Below are 19,968 nucleotides of genomic sequence, written 5' to 3' on the forward strand. Positions count from 1 at the left end.
GAATCCACCTGAGATGAGCAGCCAGTTTTCTTCCACAGCTGTAATGGTGCGTCTGAAGGAACTATATGAAACGGGCTACGTGTCTGAGGTCTCTGTGTGACCAACAGAAGAGCAATTAATTTATATCACAGCCTCCTCAAACCTTGGGTTCTTGCACTTTGCTTAAAAGAAAATGGTATTTGTTGACTTACTGTTTCACAGCAGAGGGAAGAGGTAATTGATAATTAGTTTTGAGCTGTGTGCTGATTCTCTTCTGAAAGCAATGTGGACTTGTGTTTCTTAACTGGATTTCTGCCTTGATTCTGTTGAGCATGCTTGTATGGGCCCTGACTGACTTCACACTTGATACTGTTTTGCCCCACATTAGAAACAACATATAAACTTTAAAGCCTCCTTGTCTTTCAGTTTGTTTCAGCTTGTGTAATAGAATGACTTCAGTCTTTACTAGGATTGTTTTGTTGCTGTTGCTTCCAGGAAACTAGCTGTTTGTTTCAGTTGTGTTTTGTTTACCATTACAGTTCTAGCTCTGATTCACCTAAACGCTTTTAAATAGAGCTCTGCTCATGGTTGCTGTTTACCATGCACTTCACTGAATTGTGAATAAAACGCCACTGGAGGAAGTTGGGAGGAAGGATTCCTGCTGCTCTTGTCAGTGGAGACACTACCTGTAGCTGCATGTTTTGGCATCGTTCTTAAACTGAATAAGTGGGCATATTTGCAGAATTAATGCGGTTTGCCTTAGCTGCATTTATTGCCTTAAACCCTACCTCTGTGTCATTCATAGAACTATGGTGGAGAGTAATGTAAGCCCTTTGCTCATCAGCTGCGTACAGTGTGGCGTTTCAAGATGTGCTCCCTGTGACATTCAGGGACCAAGAGTGGTTAAGCACACAGCAAAATCTTGGCTGAAGAGGGAGCCGTTTTAGATTTTTAAACGGTAAGAGGTCATATTAGAGCAAATTGCAAGCTCGTGGTTTCAGGATAGTGTAATTTTATGTCCTCCACTGCCTTCCGCTTGGGAAACCTGGGTCCTTGAAGGAGGACGGCCTCTGAGTTCTTCAGGAAGTGATCTGGACTTAGCTGCAGGAAGAAATCCAAAGCAGAAAAATTATCAAGGGATTAGGGCTTCTTGGAGGAAGATACATTTATTGCATCTTTGGAATATAAACACCTCTCCCCAGCTTAATAGATTAATACCCCAATTTCTGTAGTAGTAGAGGATACTTTATTAAAAAAAAAAAAAAAAAAGTCAAATACTTGAACCTGCTTACCATATGGTAAGGTGGACTCCTGTGCTAGATCAGAGGGAAGAGAGGGAGTGCACAACTTGGAAAATACAGGGTCATGAAACCTCTTATTTGAATTAGCTGGAACTACTCTAGGAGCCAAAGGTTTTAGTTCAGCAGCAATGTTGGCCTGGTTCCCACCATTCATTCCTGTCCTCTGCCTCCCTCAGTTTTGCTGGAGTGATTGACAGTGGACCAATACAACAACCTGGACTGGGGAAGAGATCCAGCTTAAAAATAACCCTGCAGGTTTAAAAAATATAGGGATGTGTGTGTGTGTTTTTGTTTATTTGATCAGATCTGGTTCACCAGACTGCACATGTACGTGGTCTGGTGCAGTATGCATAATGCAGTCAGAGAGTAGCATGGGAGCAGGGAGGAGCTGATAGTGCTGCAGAAATAATGGCAGCTTTGGTATACACCGATTCCTCCATCAATTTAAAGTGTGCACGTATGTGTGCAACCTCAGTAATATGTGTGTTTCTGAATCTCCTGCTGTGTTTCTGTTGGTTCATCCAGTCCTGCTCATCTCAGGTGGATTATAGCTGAAACTCTCCTACTGTCTTCAAATGCCTTGGAAACAAGTAGCCCAAAACTTCTTTGTTTCCTTGGCTGTTTTTTTAGGCTCCTAAAAGTTGATTTGTATATGGAAATAAGGAGGAGGAAAAAAAAAAAAACACTTTGTTAACAATCAGCGTTAGCAGCAGATGAAGGAAAGGCCCTTTGATGGCTGCGTGTTCTAGGGGTACAAGACAAAGGTGCTGCTACTGAGGTGACTGTTCTGAACTCAGTGACAAACAGAGGGTTAACAATGCATGGATTTCAAGGGGCGCTATTTCGTTTCCTTTGTTTTTATTTTCTGTTTTTTTGTTTTATTTTATTTTTGTTTTTTTGTTGTTTTTTGTTTAATTTCTGTGTTCTGGCCACACCCAGGAGAACCGTCTGCTTTTGATTTCTCCCTTTACGGTTACATGGTAAATTTTCTTTCTCATTCTTCAGAGATGGAAACGTTCAAATATAATATATACATTTATTTATTTATTTATTTATTTACACTGCTCATCATGTTGCTTGTTATTTATTGCAGAGTCTGAGGCCAGACTAAAAGGGTGACAGTTACTCGGTCTCTTCAGGCCCTTTGAATACACCTTTGGGTGAAAAGGGGTTAGTCTGGCACTGCAAATTACTCACAAGTTCTAGAGATATTTGGGAATATTTAGTGCTTGCTGGGTCCTCTGAGGCTTGAACTTACTTCTTGCTTGGAAGAAGTTCCTGGCAGTTGTTGATGGAAGGAAAATGTTGAAAAATTCAGCCTTGTTATCATAATAGCCTTATTAGACCTAAGTTATTTGTATAATCCAGATTTTAGAAACCCTAAGTCTCTTTTGATGCCAGATTGTGTCTTCCCTTCCTCTGCCTCCGTGGTTTGCCTCCTCTGTGAGGCCAGCCATTACCTGCTATAAATCTAAGGTAGCAAATACTGGTCAGCTACTTCTCTTTTTCAAGGACAAGACAACCTTGGGAGGTAGAAACAAGAATTGCTTGTTGTATATGTATTTAGGTACGATTAATCCGTATTCTTTGCAGGTCATCTGTGAAAAGGCATTAAAATACATATATATGTGTGGTGTTTTTTTTTCCTTCCCACCTCAAAAATATGTATATATTTGCTAATTTTAAAACTTAGAAATAATGGAAGCGTCAAGCTTGGCTCACCTCCTTTTTCTGAGGAAAATTTGGAAGTCTAAGAGGTGCATTAAGAAGACTTTCACCAAGGGGACAAATACCGACTCTACTGTAGTCGACTATGTGAAGTGTTAATTCAGTATTGACATTAAATGATTTTCAGCAGAGCTGTACAAGCAAAGGACTGATCTGTTGATAAACCAGGAATTTTGGTTAATGAGTTATATTGTTCAGAATCAAAATAATTAATTCTATTTTAATTCACATTGTTAATTGTTAATTGTTAATTACTTTGTAATTAACAATTGTAATTGTTAATTACTTTGATATAGTCTGCATGTGGATTGTACTCTAGTTTGGTATAATTCATTCATTAAAAATTTGAAAATTGAAAATCAGTTTGAAGGTATTTGATGTTTATTTAAAAAATCCCATACAGACTTCACTGATTATACATAAATGTGAATTAGAATAGTTGTAGTTAGTTTGGTTCCATTTTGCACAGATGATATCTTAAGGAAAACATACCTTCCCTCTGTTCTGTGATGATGTGAACTGAAAGCTAGGGAAGACACAAATTTCATTCAATCTCCAAAGGATCTTCTAGAACGAACAAAAAAAAAAAAAAAAAACGTGAAAAGAGAACAGGGGAAATAGAGAACTTCCTCTTGCAATATTTACCTCCCGTCCTTCCCCAAAATTTTCAGAATGCTTTTTTCTGCATTATATAGAACAGAGGGAAATATATTGCTCTATTTCTCAGTCTTTCCTTTTTCTGTAGGACTTCTTTAAAGCTGATACAATACACTGCCCCTTCGTATTCAGCTTTGCTATAACCTCCTGTCCTAATTGTCTGCAACATATTCAAGAGTCAAGTACATCTGGGCCCATTTATTAGCTTTGCTCTGTTGCAGCCCAAATTTTAAATCACTTCAACAGAAAACTTTTATGCTCTTCTGAAAAAAGCCACAGTTTGTTATTTATATAGTTTCATTTTTCTAGCTGTTAAAAAAAAAAAAAACTGTCTGAAGCTTTGTTATTGGGTTAGAGTCCATAGGAGATCTTTTGTTGATTTCAACATTATGAAACTTATCTATATTCTTTTATTGTTGCTGTTCATAAAATAATAAAAAGCTGCACTTCACAAATGTTTAACAGTTTTGCGCTGGAAACCTAGCTGTGGATGATAAAGACCAGCATGCACTTGTCAAATGGCTTGGGCTTTTTAAGATTCTTACTGTAAAAACTTTTTAAAGAGCACTTAAAGAATGATGGCTTGCTTGTGTCCTGCTCCTAACACTGCTTAGAAATCAAGATTATTTTCCTGTTCAGTCCATACATACTGACCCTGAGCTGCGTGGAAGGGGGGCTGCAAGGCTAGCATGCCATTTCCGTGACAAGGCATAGCTTTACATCACTCACGTTACCTGCCTCTCTTTTTAATATCAGGAGTTTCCATTACATCAAATGCAAGCTTTGTTCTTCCTCCTCCCAAGGGTATTGGTGTCAGCAGAGATTACTGTCTGTACATTAAACTGATACTCACTTTATATCAAGCTACAGGAACTAGTTATCCTTCTCCTGTTCTTAAGATACCTCAAAAAACAGACTGTAGTGAGATTTTTTGGCCCTGCTGTCTGCAGTGGCGTGAAGAATATCTCATCATAGTTATAGTAAGATACAACTTATAAATAGTTAAACTCCTAATCCGTTTAGTCACGTTGGCTCCATTCTAGTGACAGTGCAGTCATCTCCATGGAAGTGAGCACAGTCTCTTATCCCGCACTGTTACGTGACTATGAATTGGCAGCAATATGACCATGTAGGACAGGAATATTGTATGTGCCCTCATGGAATAACTAAACCTAAATTCCTCTAACTGAAGGGGTACTTCAGTAGTCCTTGAGCTTTCATAGTTGCACCAAGTGAGGATACATTAATTTTTTCTCAAGCTCAGTCTCACTGGGTAGTGATTTGTCACCGCCCATGATGCAGCGATTGCCATCTCAGAACAAAAGCAAGCAATATGGGTAGGAGGGTATAAGGAAGGTAGTAGTAGGTGAGGAGGGTCAGATAAAACCTATTTTTACTAATGAAATCAATGTTTGGGTGTTCAGATTTGCCTACAAGTAAAATCTAGATAGTAAAAATTCTGAAATGTGGGGTGTTTTTTTTTTTTTTTTTTTTGGACTAGAATAGCACGTAATGCTCTAAATCTTCGTTTTATGTGATGTTTACATTTTGGTGCCACCTAGAAGCCCTGCTTGCTTTCAGGGCCTAATGCATTGTTAGGGAAGTTACAGGCATAGAAGTAGACATGAGCTGTACCCTGAAGAGCTTACAAGTGATGCTTTACAAACAGCCATTCCACTCAACACTTTTCTAAGGTAGGTAATTACTATTGTCTCCATTTTACAGGTGGGAAAAGCAAGGTTCAGTGTTTGATTTGCCCAAAGCTTCGCAGAATTCCTGATGCCATGCCTGAACTCAGATCGCTGCTCTCTCTCATAGCGGTTTCTCAAGAGAACGAAGTGCTTCCCAATGTTAACGTCCTGTACTATGTGGGGGGTGGGGGGGAATCCTGTAATAGCATGTGTGAATTATTAGTGAGAAGAGAAGCCCGGTTTGGGCTTAACCAGCTTTCCTATGTTGGAGCAGGGTTTAGTGTTTTTAAAAAAAAAAAAAAAAAAAATCTCGAGTAACTTTGTATTTCTTTTTTGGTCTGGCCTCAATTGCTTTTATGTTTTCTTTTTTAAAATTACTCTTCTTATTATTATTATTATGATTACAGTTCCTTTGTTTTATTGAGTTTAATTTCTTTCATTTATGAAACATGCATGAACCAACAATGTGACTCTAGGAGGTTATTGCTGAGTTGTGCTGATGTCGATTTCATACTGTGATATTTTTTCTCTATTTACCTAGAGATCAGTATTTCAATATATAACGATGTGCATGTTTTCCCCCCTTCTCCCGCTGCATGCAGGGATTCGGGTTCGTAACTTTCGAGAATAGTGCTGATGCAGACAGGGCCAGGGAGAAATTACACGGCACCGTGGTAGAGGGCCGTAAAATCGAGGTGCATGTCTTCAGTAATTCAATTTCTTCTTTATATTTATTCTTTTGATTTCCTTTTTGTGTCTTGCCTCACTTATTTCACATTTGGATCCCAGTCTTGTGTGTGCGTGTGTGTTTGTGTCTGTGTCCTTCACCTCCCTGCACTGAAATGTATAAAAGTTTACACCCCTTACAAAATATTTTTATTGTTGTTTTGGGTATTTTTCTTTTCTTTTTTTTTCTTAAGTTTTTTTTCCCACCCACTCCAAATTTTTGCCCTTCTGCTGTCTTGATTTTTCCTTTGCTTCAGTTTGCGAGGCTCCGATTTCCTGTTATCAGGCCTGAACAAAACTAACTGAAAGAGTACTGTCCGATTTCTAACTCTGTGTCCAAAAAGAAAGCAGGGGGCCAGCCAGTATCCTTTCTTTCCTCAGAGGCCAGTTCTCCTCCATACAAGTGTGAGATGATGCCCACGGTGGGAGGGGAGGGTAGAAGGGGCAGGAGCCCAGAGCGGGCTGTGCTGCACAGGCAGCTGTTCTCCTGATCTGCCTGCAGTCAAGAGTCGAAGCAGTGAAAGCCAATCCTTAAAAGTTTCTAGCGAGAAAAGCTCTCACTGAAGAATAGTAAAGGGTTAACGTTGGCTGGCCAACGTAGCTGTATATTGGGCCATACCTGGCGTTCACCAGCTTTTTTTTTTTTTTTAATTCCACTGTGTTGAAGGCTAACTGGCGTCTCCCCTTTCTCCCTCTTTCTTTAAAAAAAAAAAAAAAAAAAAGTACGAAATATTAAACAAAGATTAAAACAAAAAGCCGCCGTTTTGAGTAAGATGTCTGCATATTTTGCTTTTTTTTGTTTTGTTTTTTTTATTTCCCTTTTCGATGGTTTAGCGTTTAGGGCCCTTCACTTGACTCACTCTTTCCATGGTAACTATACACAATGCTGGCGATGGTACGAGTTGGCGGTAAGTGAAACAAAAAGCGCTAGAGAAGAAGCTTTTTTTTTTTAATTTTTCTTAAAATTACAAAAACAAAATTAAATAAGAAAGAAAAAATCCATCTGCCATCTCACATTAACACTACAAAATGTGATTTGACTTGTTGTCCCTACCCGCCTCCTTTCCCCCTCTCCCCCTTTTATTTTCAATGCTGTTGAGTAATGCCGCCTGGACTTTGGATGTACATATCGTTTTGTAGCAGTCTGAGCTGTTTGATTACTGACTTCATGGTGATTTCCCCTTGCACATCTTACTCAGAGTTACTGAACTCCAGTTTGGCTGGTTTTTATTAATGCACCCATTTCCTCTTCTTTCTCTCCTGCCCCTTCTTTCTGCTGCTCTCTCTTTCTGAGACCTGTTTGTAGCTGTTACTGTTTGCTTTCTCTTTTTCTTCCTCTCTTTCCCCCTCCCAAGTTTATTTCTTTACTCAGTTAAATGCAGCTGTTGGTCTCTTTGCTGACTGGTGGTTTCTGATTGGTTCTGGCAATTTTTCCTTTAAGTGCTTGTGTTGCACTTTGCTGTAGCAGCTGATTTCAGGCACTCGCTCCATCTTAATGATTGTCTGTGAGACCCTATCTCCTCCCTCCTCCCTTCCCCCCCTCTGAATCAATATTTTTTTTTCTTTCTTTTATCTGTGTGTGTTTAACTGCATGCTCTCAGTCTCATCATTGTTGTTTCCCATTCTTTCTTTTTAAATGTGTAATGTTTCTATTGTTTTGGGGCCAAAACTAGAGTAAATGTAGTTCCAGACTCCTCACCCTGTGTATGCTCATCGTGTCATAAGTTTCAGGGGCACGGAGCAACTTTTATAGTAAAATTCTTCTTAGCCCTGGCCTAAATTCCCATTTGGCGTTTGTTTTGATAAATTTATTGATGCTGTATAAAGACTTCACCCTCTTTGCAAGAACTTTGAGGCTGTCTGACACGGGGCTGCAGTAACTTGCCTTCCAAACTGGTCCATCTTTTCTTTATCAGCACCATCTCTGTGGTAACACTCCACTTGCTTGAGCAATCAAAATGCTTGGAACTGTACAGAGCTCTGTAAAGAGGGTGGAGGGCACAATAAAACAAGAAGAGAATCAGTTTCTACTGCTAGGTATTTTTTTCCCCTTTTTGCTCCAAGAGATTTTTGTTGTGGGGGAATATACAGAAAAAGACTTGAAGATGAGGAGAAACTGGTGAACATAGAGCATCCAAATGCTTGGTGCTGTTCCAAAAATCTCCTTAGGCCTTGAGAATTCAAATCTAAAGCTAATTGACTCCGGATTACCTTTCTGTTTGAAAGGTAAGTTTGCCTGAGGTCTCTGGGCCCCAGTTTAACAGTGAGCTTGAGAAATGAGTCAGTCTCTGCATCACCTGCTTCAGTTTCCATGTCCTGGACTGCAGAGGTCATCACTGCCATTCTTACAGAACCTAGACAAAATAGCAGAAGACTTGCCCTCAAGACTGATGAGCTGAAAATAACCACATGCCAAGGGGTGACTGGATGTCTGAGAATCTATACTATACTCTTGTTGGCCTTTTGTTTAATGCATAATTTAAAGTGCCACATTTAGCTGTAATGTTAATAATTATATGGCAACTATTAAAAGTAATTTTAAATATTACATTCTTGTAAAATTAGCTGTTTAATTTTTTTGCTCAGAGAAATATAGTGTGTGTGGTATCTGAGAGTCTTCCATCATTTTCCCTAACATCCTATGCTTCCTTCCCTCTCCTTCCCCTCCCCTTTCTTACTTTTAGGTTAACAATGCCACAGCACGAGTGATGACCAATAAGAAGATGGTCACACCATACGCAAATGGTAAGAGAGACTGTTTGTGCTAACGATGAGCTGAAAGATTTGAAGGAAGACGAGAGCTTCCTGGCAAGGGAAAAATCGTGGCCTCTCCTCAAAAAAAAAACCCCAAACAAAACAAAATGAAAACAACCCTGACTTCTGTATCATTGTTCTTCAGGATAACGCTAAGTGTTTATGGAGACATACCATTTTACACATGGAGAAGTTGGGCGCGGAGAGGTGTAGTGACATGCCAAATGTGGCTTGCTAGGAGTAGAACCCAAAAAAGACTGATGTGTTGCCTGGTGCTATTGCTGGTGCTGTGCTACTGTACAGTGGGATATGCAGTACTCTTGAGTCTTGTTACCATCACTTAGCTAAATATGAATGTAGGAGCATAACTTTGGATACACGACTGGATATATCTCAGCTTACGTTCTAACTGTAAACGTACAACCGTCTCCGGGTAGCTGGGGAAACAGAGGCATTGGGGCCATTTGTTTTGTTTACTTTTTGTTACAGGTTGTGTCTGTATTCAGTAGTTTTCCAACGAGCCTGAATAAAGAAATGCCAAGTTGTTTGAGTAAAAAAGAATCCTGGTTCATTTGGGTATCTTGGTTCTTCTATCTGTTCAGTAATTTTATTGCGTGGACATATACAGCACAGAAAGTCATTCTTCTGGCAGAACTGAATGCTGCTTTGCTATAGATTTTCAATCTGAATTTTTGTTCTGAAACAGGCAGTAAAATCCTTTTGGTCTGGAAACATTCCCAAACAGTTCAAACAAAACCGGAAGCTAAGTATAGGTGGTTGCTGGTGTGAGAATCTGATTTGATTTCAGCTTAAGACTTGGAAGTCAGAAGCTCTGAATTTTATTTGTGGCTCTGTTACTGACTTGTTGCATGGCTCTTGTCAAAGCACTTAATTTTATTTGTTTGCAGAACTGGGGAAATAGGGACAGACAGACTGGATTTCTGGTTTAGTGTTGGAAAGGAACTAGGAGCTCTTGTAGTGAAAGGCAGTATAGCCATGTTGTGTTGTCTTGAAAACACGGACAGAAAACGTGTGTGACTCTTTGGTAGCAAAACTTGGCTTACATAGCAATGACCTGTGAAATCATGATAACTGATAGGAATACTTCATCTGCTTTGGCAGCCAGCAATGTCTGCTTTAAAACTATGCAAAGGTATTTGGTGTTATGCCAGGCTTAAGGCATACTGACTAGTGGTCACACAACCATTACTAAATTTGAGGGCTGATCCCAGTCCTCTTACTGCCACCTTTCGTTTTAGTATTTGCTTTCCAGGTGGGCAGTGCAGGGACAGCATGCCCAGTCTTGCAGAGGGGGTGCGTATTGCGTGTCTCATTGTTTCTCTGCCATCAGATGAAGATGTGATGTTGATGGGCTGCAGTTCAGAAAGTTGCTCATAGGCTTCCGAGATGGTTAGAGGTGTTCAAAGTGTATAAAGTGCTTCAGGACATCAAAAGCAAGGCAGAGGAAGGGTATGGGCTTATTTAAGTAATAATACCTGTGTAATTGCCAATTGAACAGATAGTCTTTCCTTGAAAAGAATTCTTTTTGGAAGTCAGCCCAGATCATTTTATTAGCTTTACTCCTCTTTCTTCTCCGGTTGGATAGAAAGGGGAGAGACAGACATGTTCATAGATCTGCTCACTGGGAAATGTGAGTTCTTCATACCCATTCTGCAATGGCAGGCCAGTGACTTCTTTGAGCATTACTCTCTCGTATATTTTATGTTGATGATTTTCAGTTCTTGCCCGTTATCCAGACGATATTAAAGCCAATTCCCTGGGAACACTATCATTTGAAAAACAACATGAAGAAGGCAGGAAATACAAAAATAAAATGCAGGGGAGAAACGTGAGAGGAATAGACTGAATTGCTTTTTTGCAGTATAGTCTAGGTAATGCAGTTAGGGAGGAAATCTCAGCTCAATCACTATGTTGCTTTTTAGCAGCTCTCTAGCAAACAGGACTGACAACGTGCTCTGAGATTTTTAAGGATGTAAGTTGACTTGTTTGGGAGCACAGGCCAGACTGGTGGGTGTTTAGACAGGTTTTGGATCCACAGCATTCCCAATGAACGCATGAAGGAACTGTAGGAGCTGACGGCAAGGTTCATGGAGAGAATGCAGGGTTGCGCTGTGTTTGTGGGGAATGTGCATGTAGGGTAGTTGGCATTCCCTTCAGCGGCATGTCTGCTGTGCTGTGGATCAGCTGATGTTTTGCTGTTGCCTCCCATACAGCAACCTATACCTAGAACTTGACATTAGAAAAGGCAGTTGGCCTCCATCTACACCAAGGGGGATTGAGGTGGAAGCGGAAATTGGAAAGAGCTGTGCATGTGAAGCTGGGGTGCACACAGGAGACTGTTCCCCGTACCCACGCTGCTCGCTCCTTCTCTTGGTGTAGATTTTGGCATTCACTGCAGTCTTTGTTGTTTCAGGTTGGAAGTTGAGTCCTGTGGTTGGAGCGGTGTACGGCCCTGAGTTATATGCAGGTAGAGCTTAAGTAGACACTTCCACTTCTGCCATTTAACTGCAGTGGTGTTTGTTTATGTTCTCAATTTGCTGTTTCTTTATAACATTTTTACTTTTTTTTTTTTTTTATTCTTTTTAAAATTAAATTAGCGTCCAGCTTTCAAGCAGATGTCTCGCTGGGCAATGACGCCGCAGTGCCCCTGTCAGGAAGGGGGGGTATTAACACTTACATTCCTTTAATCAGTAAGTAGCCCCCATTGGCCCCTCTGTTGTTACTGTGCTTGAGTAAACTATGACCTGTTACCCTTCTTCTCTCCAGTCTGTATAATATATACTTGAAAGGATGGGTCTTGTTGGGAATAAGTTTATCTCTAGCCAAAGTATCCCGTGCAGTGGCTGCAACTTTTTCATCTGCAGCGTGTTCCTGTGCTGGTGAACGGGTCTTTTTAAGCAATGAGGAGGCTGTGGAACGAGGGGAGGGTGTGTGTGAGGGCCATTCCTATTTTTTTCCCCCCTTTGAAATCAAAGAAACCAAACAGGCAAATCCCTAAAGTACATATTATACAAGCTGTTAAACCACGAGTCTGCTGCAGGGCCCCTAGTGGCATGCATCTGGATGCATGCTGGTTTTGAATTTGTGCCTTGTGACTGGTTCCCTCCTGGTATCTGTTTATATTTGCAGATGCCTCTAAGGTTTCTAAGTCATTTCACCCTGAGCCAGTGTATTCCTGCATAAAGTGTAATAAAACAGGGCCCAACATACATGGAGCCAATTAGTGATCACAGTTGTTAAATGAAGATGGGCTCTCAGTGAACTGGCGCTTTATGGGGAATTTCTGCTGCTGTTACATGGGCTATCTTGTCTTGCAGGCTTTAAAATGAACATACAGAGGATTGGGTGGCAAAGAGTGGGAGGGGAAAGGAGGGAAGAGACTCTAATGTAAGTTGGTTGACTGTAAGGACCTCTTGACAAATTATTTTAAAGACCCTCTGCAGTTTTGGAAGAGCTGCCTGCTGTAACTCTGTGTCTTGGACTCTAACCAGCCTGCATGATGGTGTCAAAAGGGGGGCAGGAAGGGGGGGGGAAATATATAACACATCTATGATGGATGAGGCATGCCAAAACATTAACCCCTTGCATGCCGAACCTCTCTGCAACCTTTCTTTCCTTGAAGGCCACGGTATAGCAGGAAGTATGTATGCTGTGTCTGCTGGGCTATATGCATGCCCTTTTGCTGGACTGATGCAGAACACTCTGCCGCTGTGGAGCCTACTGTATCGTTTTGTTTGAAGCAGACAGTTACCTATGGGGCAGGATATCGGATCCTCTTCACCCTCTACCTTGTCTGTCTTTACAGTTCCAGGCTTCCCCTATCCAACCGCAGCCACCACAGCAGCCGCGTTTCGGGGAGCCCATCTGCGGGGCCGAGGAAGGACAGTTTATGGGGCAGTCCGGGCGGTACCTCCTACAGCCATCCCTGCCTACCCAGGGTAAGTACTGGTCACAAGAATAGAGTGCTCTGCACAACTGTGTCAAATAGCTGATTGGCTAACAATTAAAAACATAACTAAAATTGTCTGGATGGTGAGAGTCAGGACATTGCTAGTGCCAGAGTATTCTGCACACAATGACACTGAATGAGGGCAAATCTAAATTTTTCCACGTTGCATTCTTTGATTGAAACAATCTTCAGTATTCTGAAATTCTGATAATTAAAAGCAACAGCTTAAGGCACTGGTGGTTTCCTTCTCGTAATTTCTGAATTTGTCTGCATGGTATTCATCATCCATTGACCCAATGTGTTATGGCGCTACTGAGAAGGAGACAATGAGAGAAGGTCTAAAGTTTCTGAAACGTTTCTGCTCTCTGCACTCCCTTTGCATTTTGTTGTCCAAGGATGAGGAATATTATCCGTTACCTTCATGCCTCACCATCTGGCAGTAGGACACAGGAGAGCCAGTTACCCACAATGGATTTGCTTTCTTTGTTGGAGACGGTTTAAAAAGGTTTAAAACAAAGATTAATCAAGTCCATTAATTTAAAGTTGGGAGTGTTTGGGATATAGGGAGAATGAAACTGAAACATTCTTCTCCTAATTTTTGTAAAGAGCAATGCTGAACGTGTGGCCTTAGCATTCTTTGCCCTCTGACTTTTCACTAGTAATGCAGTGGAATAGATTCTGTTACAGAAGAGTATTCTGCTGTTTAAAAGTACAGGAAACTAGGCTTGTTCATGGGTGTGGGGTTCTGTTTGTTTGTTTGTTAAAGTGTGATGGAGCAACAGATAATTCAGCAAATCCCTTCCAAACTCTCTCTCTCAATTTTGAGGACGCTTTATTCATATTGCCTAAGTAATTTTATTTACCTTACGGTATTCTCCAGGCAACGTTCTCAGAAAGAATAGGAAGGGGAAAGAATCTTCCAAGAGAGAGGAATTGACTGACCCTTTCTTTTCCCTTAGACTAGCCCCAAAAGGGAAGAAAATAAATTACACATCTCTTATTTAAAAAGGGGACGTGGAAGCCACGCACACTGATGTAAAGGAGCTGGCCTGATCTTTGCTAGATAAGCTTGCAGCACCTGCTGTAGTAGATTAAGGGGGGAAAGCTTCTGTGGCCCTTTTGTTTTAGAGTGCAGTCTGATGTTGAAAGTGGGGCTCCAGGAAGCAAGCTGCAGTGGTCACGTATCTGTCTAGCTTTGGACTCAGACAATTCAGGCAATGTTTGTATTTAATTCACCCTAAGGCTTAAAATGAAACTTCTTGTCTGAACGTGTAGGCCTTCCGAATGGAGTGTTTCTGTCTTTTTCAGAGCCATCTCTTTTTGCCACCGCTCTAGTTTGTATTCTGTATCCTCTGACCTGCAACTTGCCTGTCTGTCTTTGTTGCTCTAAAAATGACCCAGTCCTGCTTTATTAGGAAATGCTCCATAGTGAAACAGAGAAGCAAAGCTGAGCTAAGTGCTGCTATCTAGGAGAATTTGAAATACTTGCACTGGGGAGGTAGAGGGCTTGTGTGTTTTATCCCTGGGAGTAACGGCTGGAGCGTTCCTAGCAAGAGGCTGTCAAGAGTGGTGCACTGGGTGAAATTCTAGGCCTGTGTTTGATATAAATCCAGCCTGAGTCCTGGGAAAAGGGTTTATTTCCACTTGGAGTACGGGCCAGGCTCCAATGAATCTCTCTCCCAAATACTGTCATGACTGTATTTACTTGCATTATATTGGGTTTGTCTGACCCTGGTGACTGATTTTATAAATCTTTATTGGCAGTGTTCTATCCAATAAATATTTGGAGGACAGCAGTCACATTCACAAAAGGCCCAGAACTGTCCTAGTCCCAAGCATTGGGATGTAGTTAACTAATTCTGTTGTTTATTGTCCTCATAGTCTGAATTGCTACATGATATTTTATAGAGAGAGTTTGGTTCCTCATGGAATAATGTAAAATGTGCTATTCAGTTCTATGTTGCAGTAACCTGTAGGACAGCCACAACAACTACATGTGGCTACTGTTGACCTCCGTGAAGTCAGGGGCAGGCACATATTCCTGACGCCTTATCCTGCATCAGGTGCTTTTTGCCTGGCCAGTGGAAGGATGACACCATAAGATCAGTTATCAGCACATGAATGATCAAGATATAATGAGTAGTGAGGAAGAAGACAGTAAAGAATGCTGCAGGTTAACTCAAAACTGGCAGAAAGAATTGGTTTTTCACAAACCCTAATGGTTTTGTCTTGTCAGTGAATTTAAGAGCTTAGCAGAATTCAAAAGATAAAGAATGTAGAATAATAAAAGCTTATTGGAATTGCCATGCTGGATCAGACCTGAGGGCCACTCAGGTCAGCTTATTTTCTGACAGTGTCCAGTGCTAGATACTCCAGAGGAAGGTGCAAGAAATCATGTCATTCTTAATAGTTTAAATGTTTATTTCAAGATCTAGAGCTCAGATTTACTAACAAATATATGAAATGTAAATGCTTAAAGGCATGGACATTTATCCAATGAAGGTTATTTGTACTTTTTGAAAGCAATTACTGAGAGAATGGGAGAGGATGCTAGACAGTCACCTGAGCTTGAAGTCAGAGAGCAAATGCAAATTCCAATGTATAAGTAAGGAAGCATTTGGGGTTGGGGGAGGGGAGGGAAGTAAGGAAATGTTGTGACCTCTGATATATAACAGGGTAAAGCTGGTCCTGGAATATTGCCCTGATTTGTAGCAGCCATGCTTTTTAAAAAAGAATGCTGATAAATTAGAGTTCAGACCGGAAGCTATGAGAATTAAATTAGTGTCTGAAAAACTTGCCTACTATAAAGCTCAGTAAGATCAATCAATTTTATTTCTCAAACGGTAGCTGAGGCAATTGCTTGTTTGTGGTCACTAAGTACCTATGTAAAGAGTAGGCTTGTCATAGTAAAGAATAATGTGGTCAAGGGATGTAAATACATAAGACTCACTGATTCAAAGCCAAAAGTAGATAAAAATCAGGTAAGACGTAAGGCAGTAGGGATCTTTGGATTTGAGATTGTTTTTGTTTTTCATTTCTTTATCACCACAGTCAACTGTTGGTACAGCTGCACAGTTGGTACAATGATTTGATGGCTGCTTTACAAAATCAAGATATTTATATTTTTGATAAACATGTTTTAGCTCAGCTAGTGGGCTTTATGGAGAAGATGGTCAGACTCTACATAACCAGAATGGTCCCTGTTGTTTTAAAATGGATGAATTATTTCAGCTTTTGTTAGCATTAAGAATCACAGGTATGGATGTTTTAGCATGTAAATAAACCTTACCAAATTTCGACACTGGCAATCAGTGTCAGTTAGGTCCTGACTGAATGAGAGACAGAGGATGCATGTATGCTTGGTTGCTTGGACTTGAGAAGTCTTACTGCTTCCATTTAGTGTCATCTTTGCAATTTTCTCTGGAGAGCTGGTGCTAGCATCTCTTGGTAACAGGATTCTAAGCTACAGGAGTAGTGGCCTGATCCAATGTGGTAATGCTTGTAGTAATCCAAATGATTGTGTCCCGAATAACTGTTAAAAAGCTAATCTGTTCATAAGCCAACAGTCGCTTCCTCTGTCATGCGTTTGCCTTTCCTGCAGGGGCAGGTGGAGTATCACTGCTAAAACACTCCTGATCCTAGATAGAGAACCCAGCAATGTAAGTCACTGCCCCAGGAGCCAAATTTTGTTTTGTGATTGTAAAAAATTTAGCTTCAACAAACATGATCTTACGGCCTGCTTTCTCCCTGCTGAAGTGGCTCCCCCTCTTCCTCTAACAAGGATCTCTATCTTCATATCAGCTCCAAATGCTCTCGGAGACCATAGTAACTCTGTCTGTTGGGAGTGGAGTGTAATTTTCTTGGGGAAGACAGCAAATAAGACTAAATTACTCAAGCAGTAGCTAACACTGCAACGGTGTTTTTTCTTTTTTTTTTTTCCTCTTTCCTTTTTTTTTTTTTTTTTGGTAATAGCATGCAGAATTTTGGCAAGATATGCTGGGCTTTTTTATGTGTGTGCGTGCCTTACAATAGCTGGGTGTCTGAGGGTGGCAGGCTCTCGGCAGCATTTCACATTCCATCCGATGAGTAAAAAATAGTTTTAAAAAGCTAGTGTTCCATACCTTCTTTTTGTCTTAATGCTGCTGGTAAGTCATACACACCAGATCCATGAATCTCACAGATGGTGGGGCTAATGATTTGCAAAGCCTAGAGTGAGTTTGTGCGGAGCTATTCCGAGGAAAACAGGAGGAACTTCCTCAGTATGAAAGCACACACTTAACAGACCTGGGTGGGGGGCATACCCTCTTTTCCTTCCTCATCCTTCCCCAACCCTTGTCCCCAAAGCAAGCTGCTTAGTCTTACACTAGCAAATGCTCTCGTAAGAGTGGCTCTTTGGGAACCCCAGACTCTGATTTAACAGTTCTCCTGCTTGAAGTTGTGAGAGAAAGAAAACAGTGGCGTAAAACAGAAAAAGCACCATCCCATGGAAACCCTTCCAGTTGCTCCTCTGTGCTACGGAATATGTCGTTACTACCAGGGACTCCCACTGCACCTTTCGATTCTTAGACCTTGGACCAGTCACCTAACCTTTTTAGCTCATTATCTCTGCTTGTGAAAGCAATGCATTGTGGGTATTTTTGGTTTTTTCTTTTTAATTACATTTCTCTGTGTTTACTTTGATCAGAATTGATTGACTTGTTTTCCTGAGGTGTTGCATCGGTTCTTTAAGATGCTGAATAATAATACTTTGCATGCTTGTGTGATCAGCCATATCTTATCGCATGTCTAATGTGTAGGGTAAAAGCAGGTGATGTATGGATGTCAGAAACAAAGTCATGCAGCCCTGTGAAACTCAAAATATGTAATTGTACACAGCACTCTGAAATATGCTTCTGACATAGGTGATTCCAGTCCCTGTGGGATTTCTTCTGAGAGGCTTTTAGATTCCAGAAGCCCACTTCATGAAGCCAATGTTTCCATGTGTTTAGGGGGTAACTAAAATAATACTAGGAGAATAACCAGAGTGGAGGTTTCTAAACCCTTGTTTCTCTTCTTCAGGACATCAGATCTTTTTTTGAGTCTATTTTTACTGTACAACATGGTTGTTCCCTCCCTCTCTCCTTTGCATACTGTCTCCCCCTCTGCCCACCCTCTTCCCCCTTTGCATGCCATGGAAGATGACTTGGAGCCGTCTAGCGTGCGTGCGCACACACATTCTCTTGCTGATTTGCTCCTGCCAAAAGCCCAGGTTGTGGATTCATACATCACCTGCCTGTGTAAAACGCATGTGCATGCTGCCGTCCTCAATAACCGGAATGTGTTTTCTGTTCTTTTGTTTTTTGTTTTTGTTTTTTTTTGTTTTTGTGTGGATTTTCTGCAGTGTGGTTTACCAGGACGGATTTTACGGTGCTGATCTCTATGTAAGTACACACACCGGAGCCTTCTCATCCCCAACCCCTGACAAGCCAGCCTTTTTTTTTTTTTTTTTGGTTTGTTTGTTTGGTTTGGTTTGTTTTTTTAAATATCATTTACTTTAATTTTCTTCTTCCTTGTGGATATATATTTATATATTTAGGAATGCAAGCATGCTTCTCTGTCACTGCGCTTGCCCCTGGGTGCAAGACCTAAGCCTTTGGGTTTCCTGATCATTGCCAGGGTCAGTTTACTGGGTGTCCTCTCCCCCACATGCACACTGCTACTAATCAACCTGAGAGATGATTAGCAAATTAAAATTTCTCTCAACACTTCTCTCATTTACATAATTTGGATATAAAAATAACAGGACTGGTTTAGCCTCAGACCTTCCCTTTCCTTCTCCCCCTCCACCCTCCCCTTTCTCTCCCCTCTTGGGGCCCTTTCAGGTTTGATTTGTGCAGCCCACACTAAAGTGAGCAAGCTATGTGTTTGCATATGTTCATATGCCACTGGGATGCAGAGATATGATCCCTTGGGGAAGACACTGGGACTGTTTAAAAACGGAGACTGAGATGTTGGAGAGAAAACGGATGTCTTATTTTGCTAGTAGAAATGCTACCTAAATAGACTAGATTATTTTACTTCTTCAGGGAATTGTAAAGTAGACATATATGGGGTGGTTCAGTTAGAGAAGTCAGCAGCCCCCTCCTGTCTGTCTGGGAATTATCTCTGACACCACAGGAGACTTTGTTTCTGTCCTGTGGCTGTGTAGCCAGTGTGTATTGTGAATCTTCAGAGTATCTGTATATGTAGTTGTCGTGGATCGAGGGCTTCCGACTAGCTAGTAAAAAAAGCAGTTTTCTTTCTAATGCAGAGTTGCTGCAGAATAGCTATGCTAGCAATACGATATGATCTTCAAAGCCAAAATGTTCCTGTGCTGCCATCACAACTTGTGGACTGTGTAGCTCTAGCAAAGTTCCCTTTCACAGGATAATAAGTGATACCTCTTTGGAGCAAGAGAAATTTTGTATTGGATAGTGCCAAAATTGCAGCATGGATTTCATGTCCACGCTTCTTTGAAGATAGTACTCCTGATATTTAGAAAGAGGACCCAGGGGGGTTAGATTCCAGCTAATGGATAGACTTAGCTTTTGGATTTCTCTGACTTAAATGCAGAATCGGGTCTCGTAAAGACACTTTTCCCAACACGGTTACAGTGGTTGGAAAACACGTTCTCTAAACATAGAGATACTGGGTGCATGTCTTCATTCTTACGTATACTATTGTGTGCACATTCCTCTAAAAATTGATCTACCTGGTCAAGTGCTCCTTTATAAAACTTTGCCAAGGACTGCTAAAGAGTTCTGGGTTTTCCCACCTCACTAGTAAAATGCCGGTCTTTACAGACCACTGAGTTTGCTGCAGCAAGGCGAACAAGTGAATGAGCAATGCCTTACGCTTAGAGGGTCTCTTTCCTATGAGTATGGCATGTAAGAAGCCAGGGTTATTCTGTATTTATTTTCAGAAAGCTCCTTCAGAGCTTCCATTGCTCATGGAGAGGAGAGGCTTATTTAACATGTTTTAAGGACAGAAACTTCAGTAATGAAGACATCCCCATAGTCACCCCATTTGCACTGCACTGCAGTAGCATTATTTAATGTGAAACCAAGACCCAAAATCAGGCTAGAGCCATGAGATGAACTTCTGAACGCTTTACTTTCTGTGGTTCAGGTCTCACTGTGAAAAA

General features: G+C 41.0%; 1 protein-coding gene across 16 annotated transcripts in view; it reads left to right on the forward strand.

Annotated features, from left to right (window-relative positions):
• The window catches only part of RBFOX2 (RNA binding fox-1 homolog 2), a 179,393-nt gene that overhangs the window by 144,938 nt on the left and 14,487 nt on the right, over positions 1-19,968 (forward strand). For 10 of the 16 annotated variants that reach the window (XM_068943331.1, XM_068943324.1, XM_009684342.2 and 7 more), the window contains 6 exons: positions 5,959-6,051; positions 8,767-8,827; positions 11,271-11,324; positions 11,455-11,547; positions 12,663-12,795; positions 18,187-18,226. In XM_068943331.1, the coding sequence (XP_068799432.1) occupies positions 5,959-6,051; positions 8,767-8,827; positions 11,271-11,324; positions 11,455-11,547; positions 12,663-12,795; positions 18,187-18,226 (474 nt within the window). The remainder of the gene's footprint in view (positions 1-5,958; positions 6,052-8,766; positions 8,828-11,270; positions 11,325-11,454; positions 11,548-12,662; positions 12,796-18,186; positions 18,227-19,968) is intronic. The other 6 variants (XM_068943417.1, XM_068943336.1, XM_068943414.1 and 3 more) reach the window with 3 other exon arrangements.

This window comes from Struthio camelus, chromosome 1, assembly GCF_040807025.1.
Source record: "Struthio camelus isolate bStrCam1 chromosome 1, bStrCam1.hap1, whole genome shotgun sequence".
Lineage (NCBI taxonomy): Eukaryota > Metazoa > Chordata > Aves > Struthioniformes > Struthionidae > Struthio > Struthio camelus.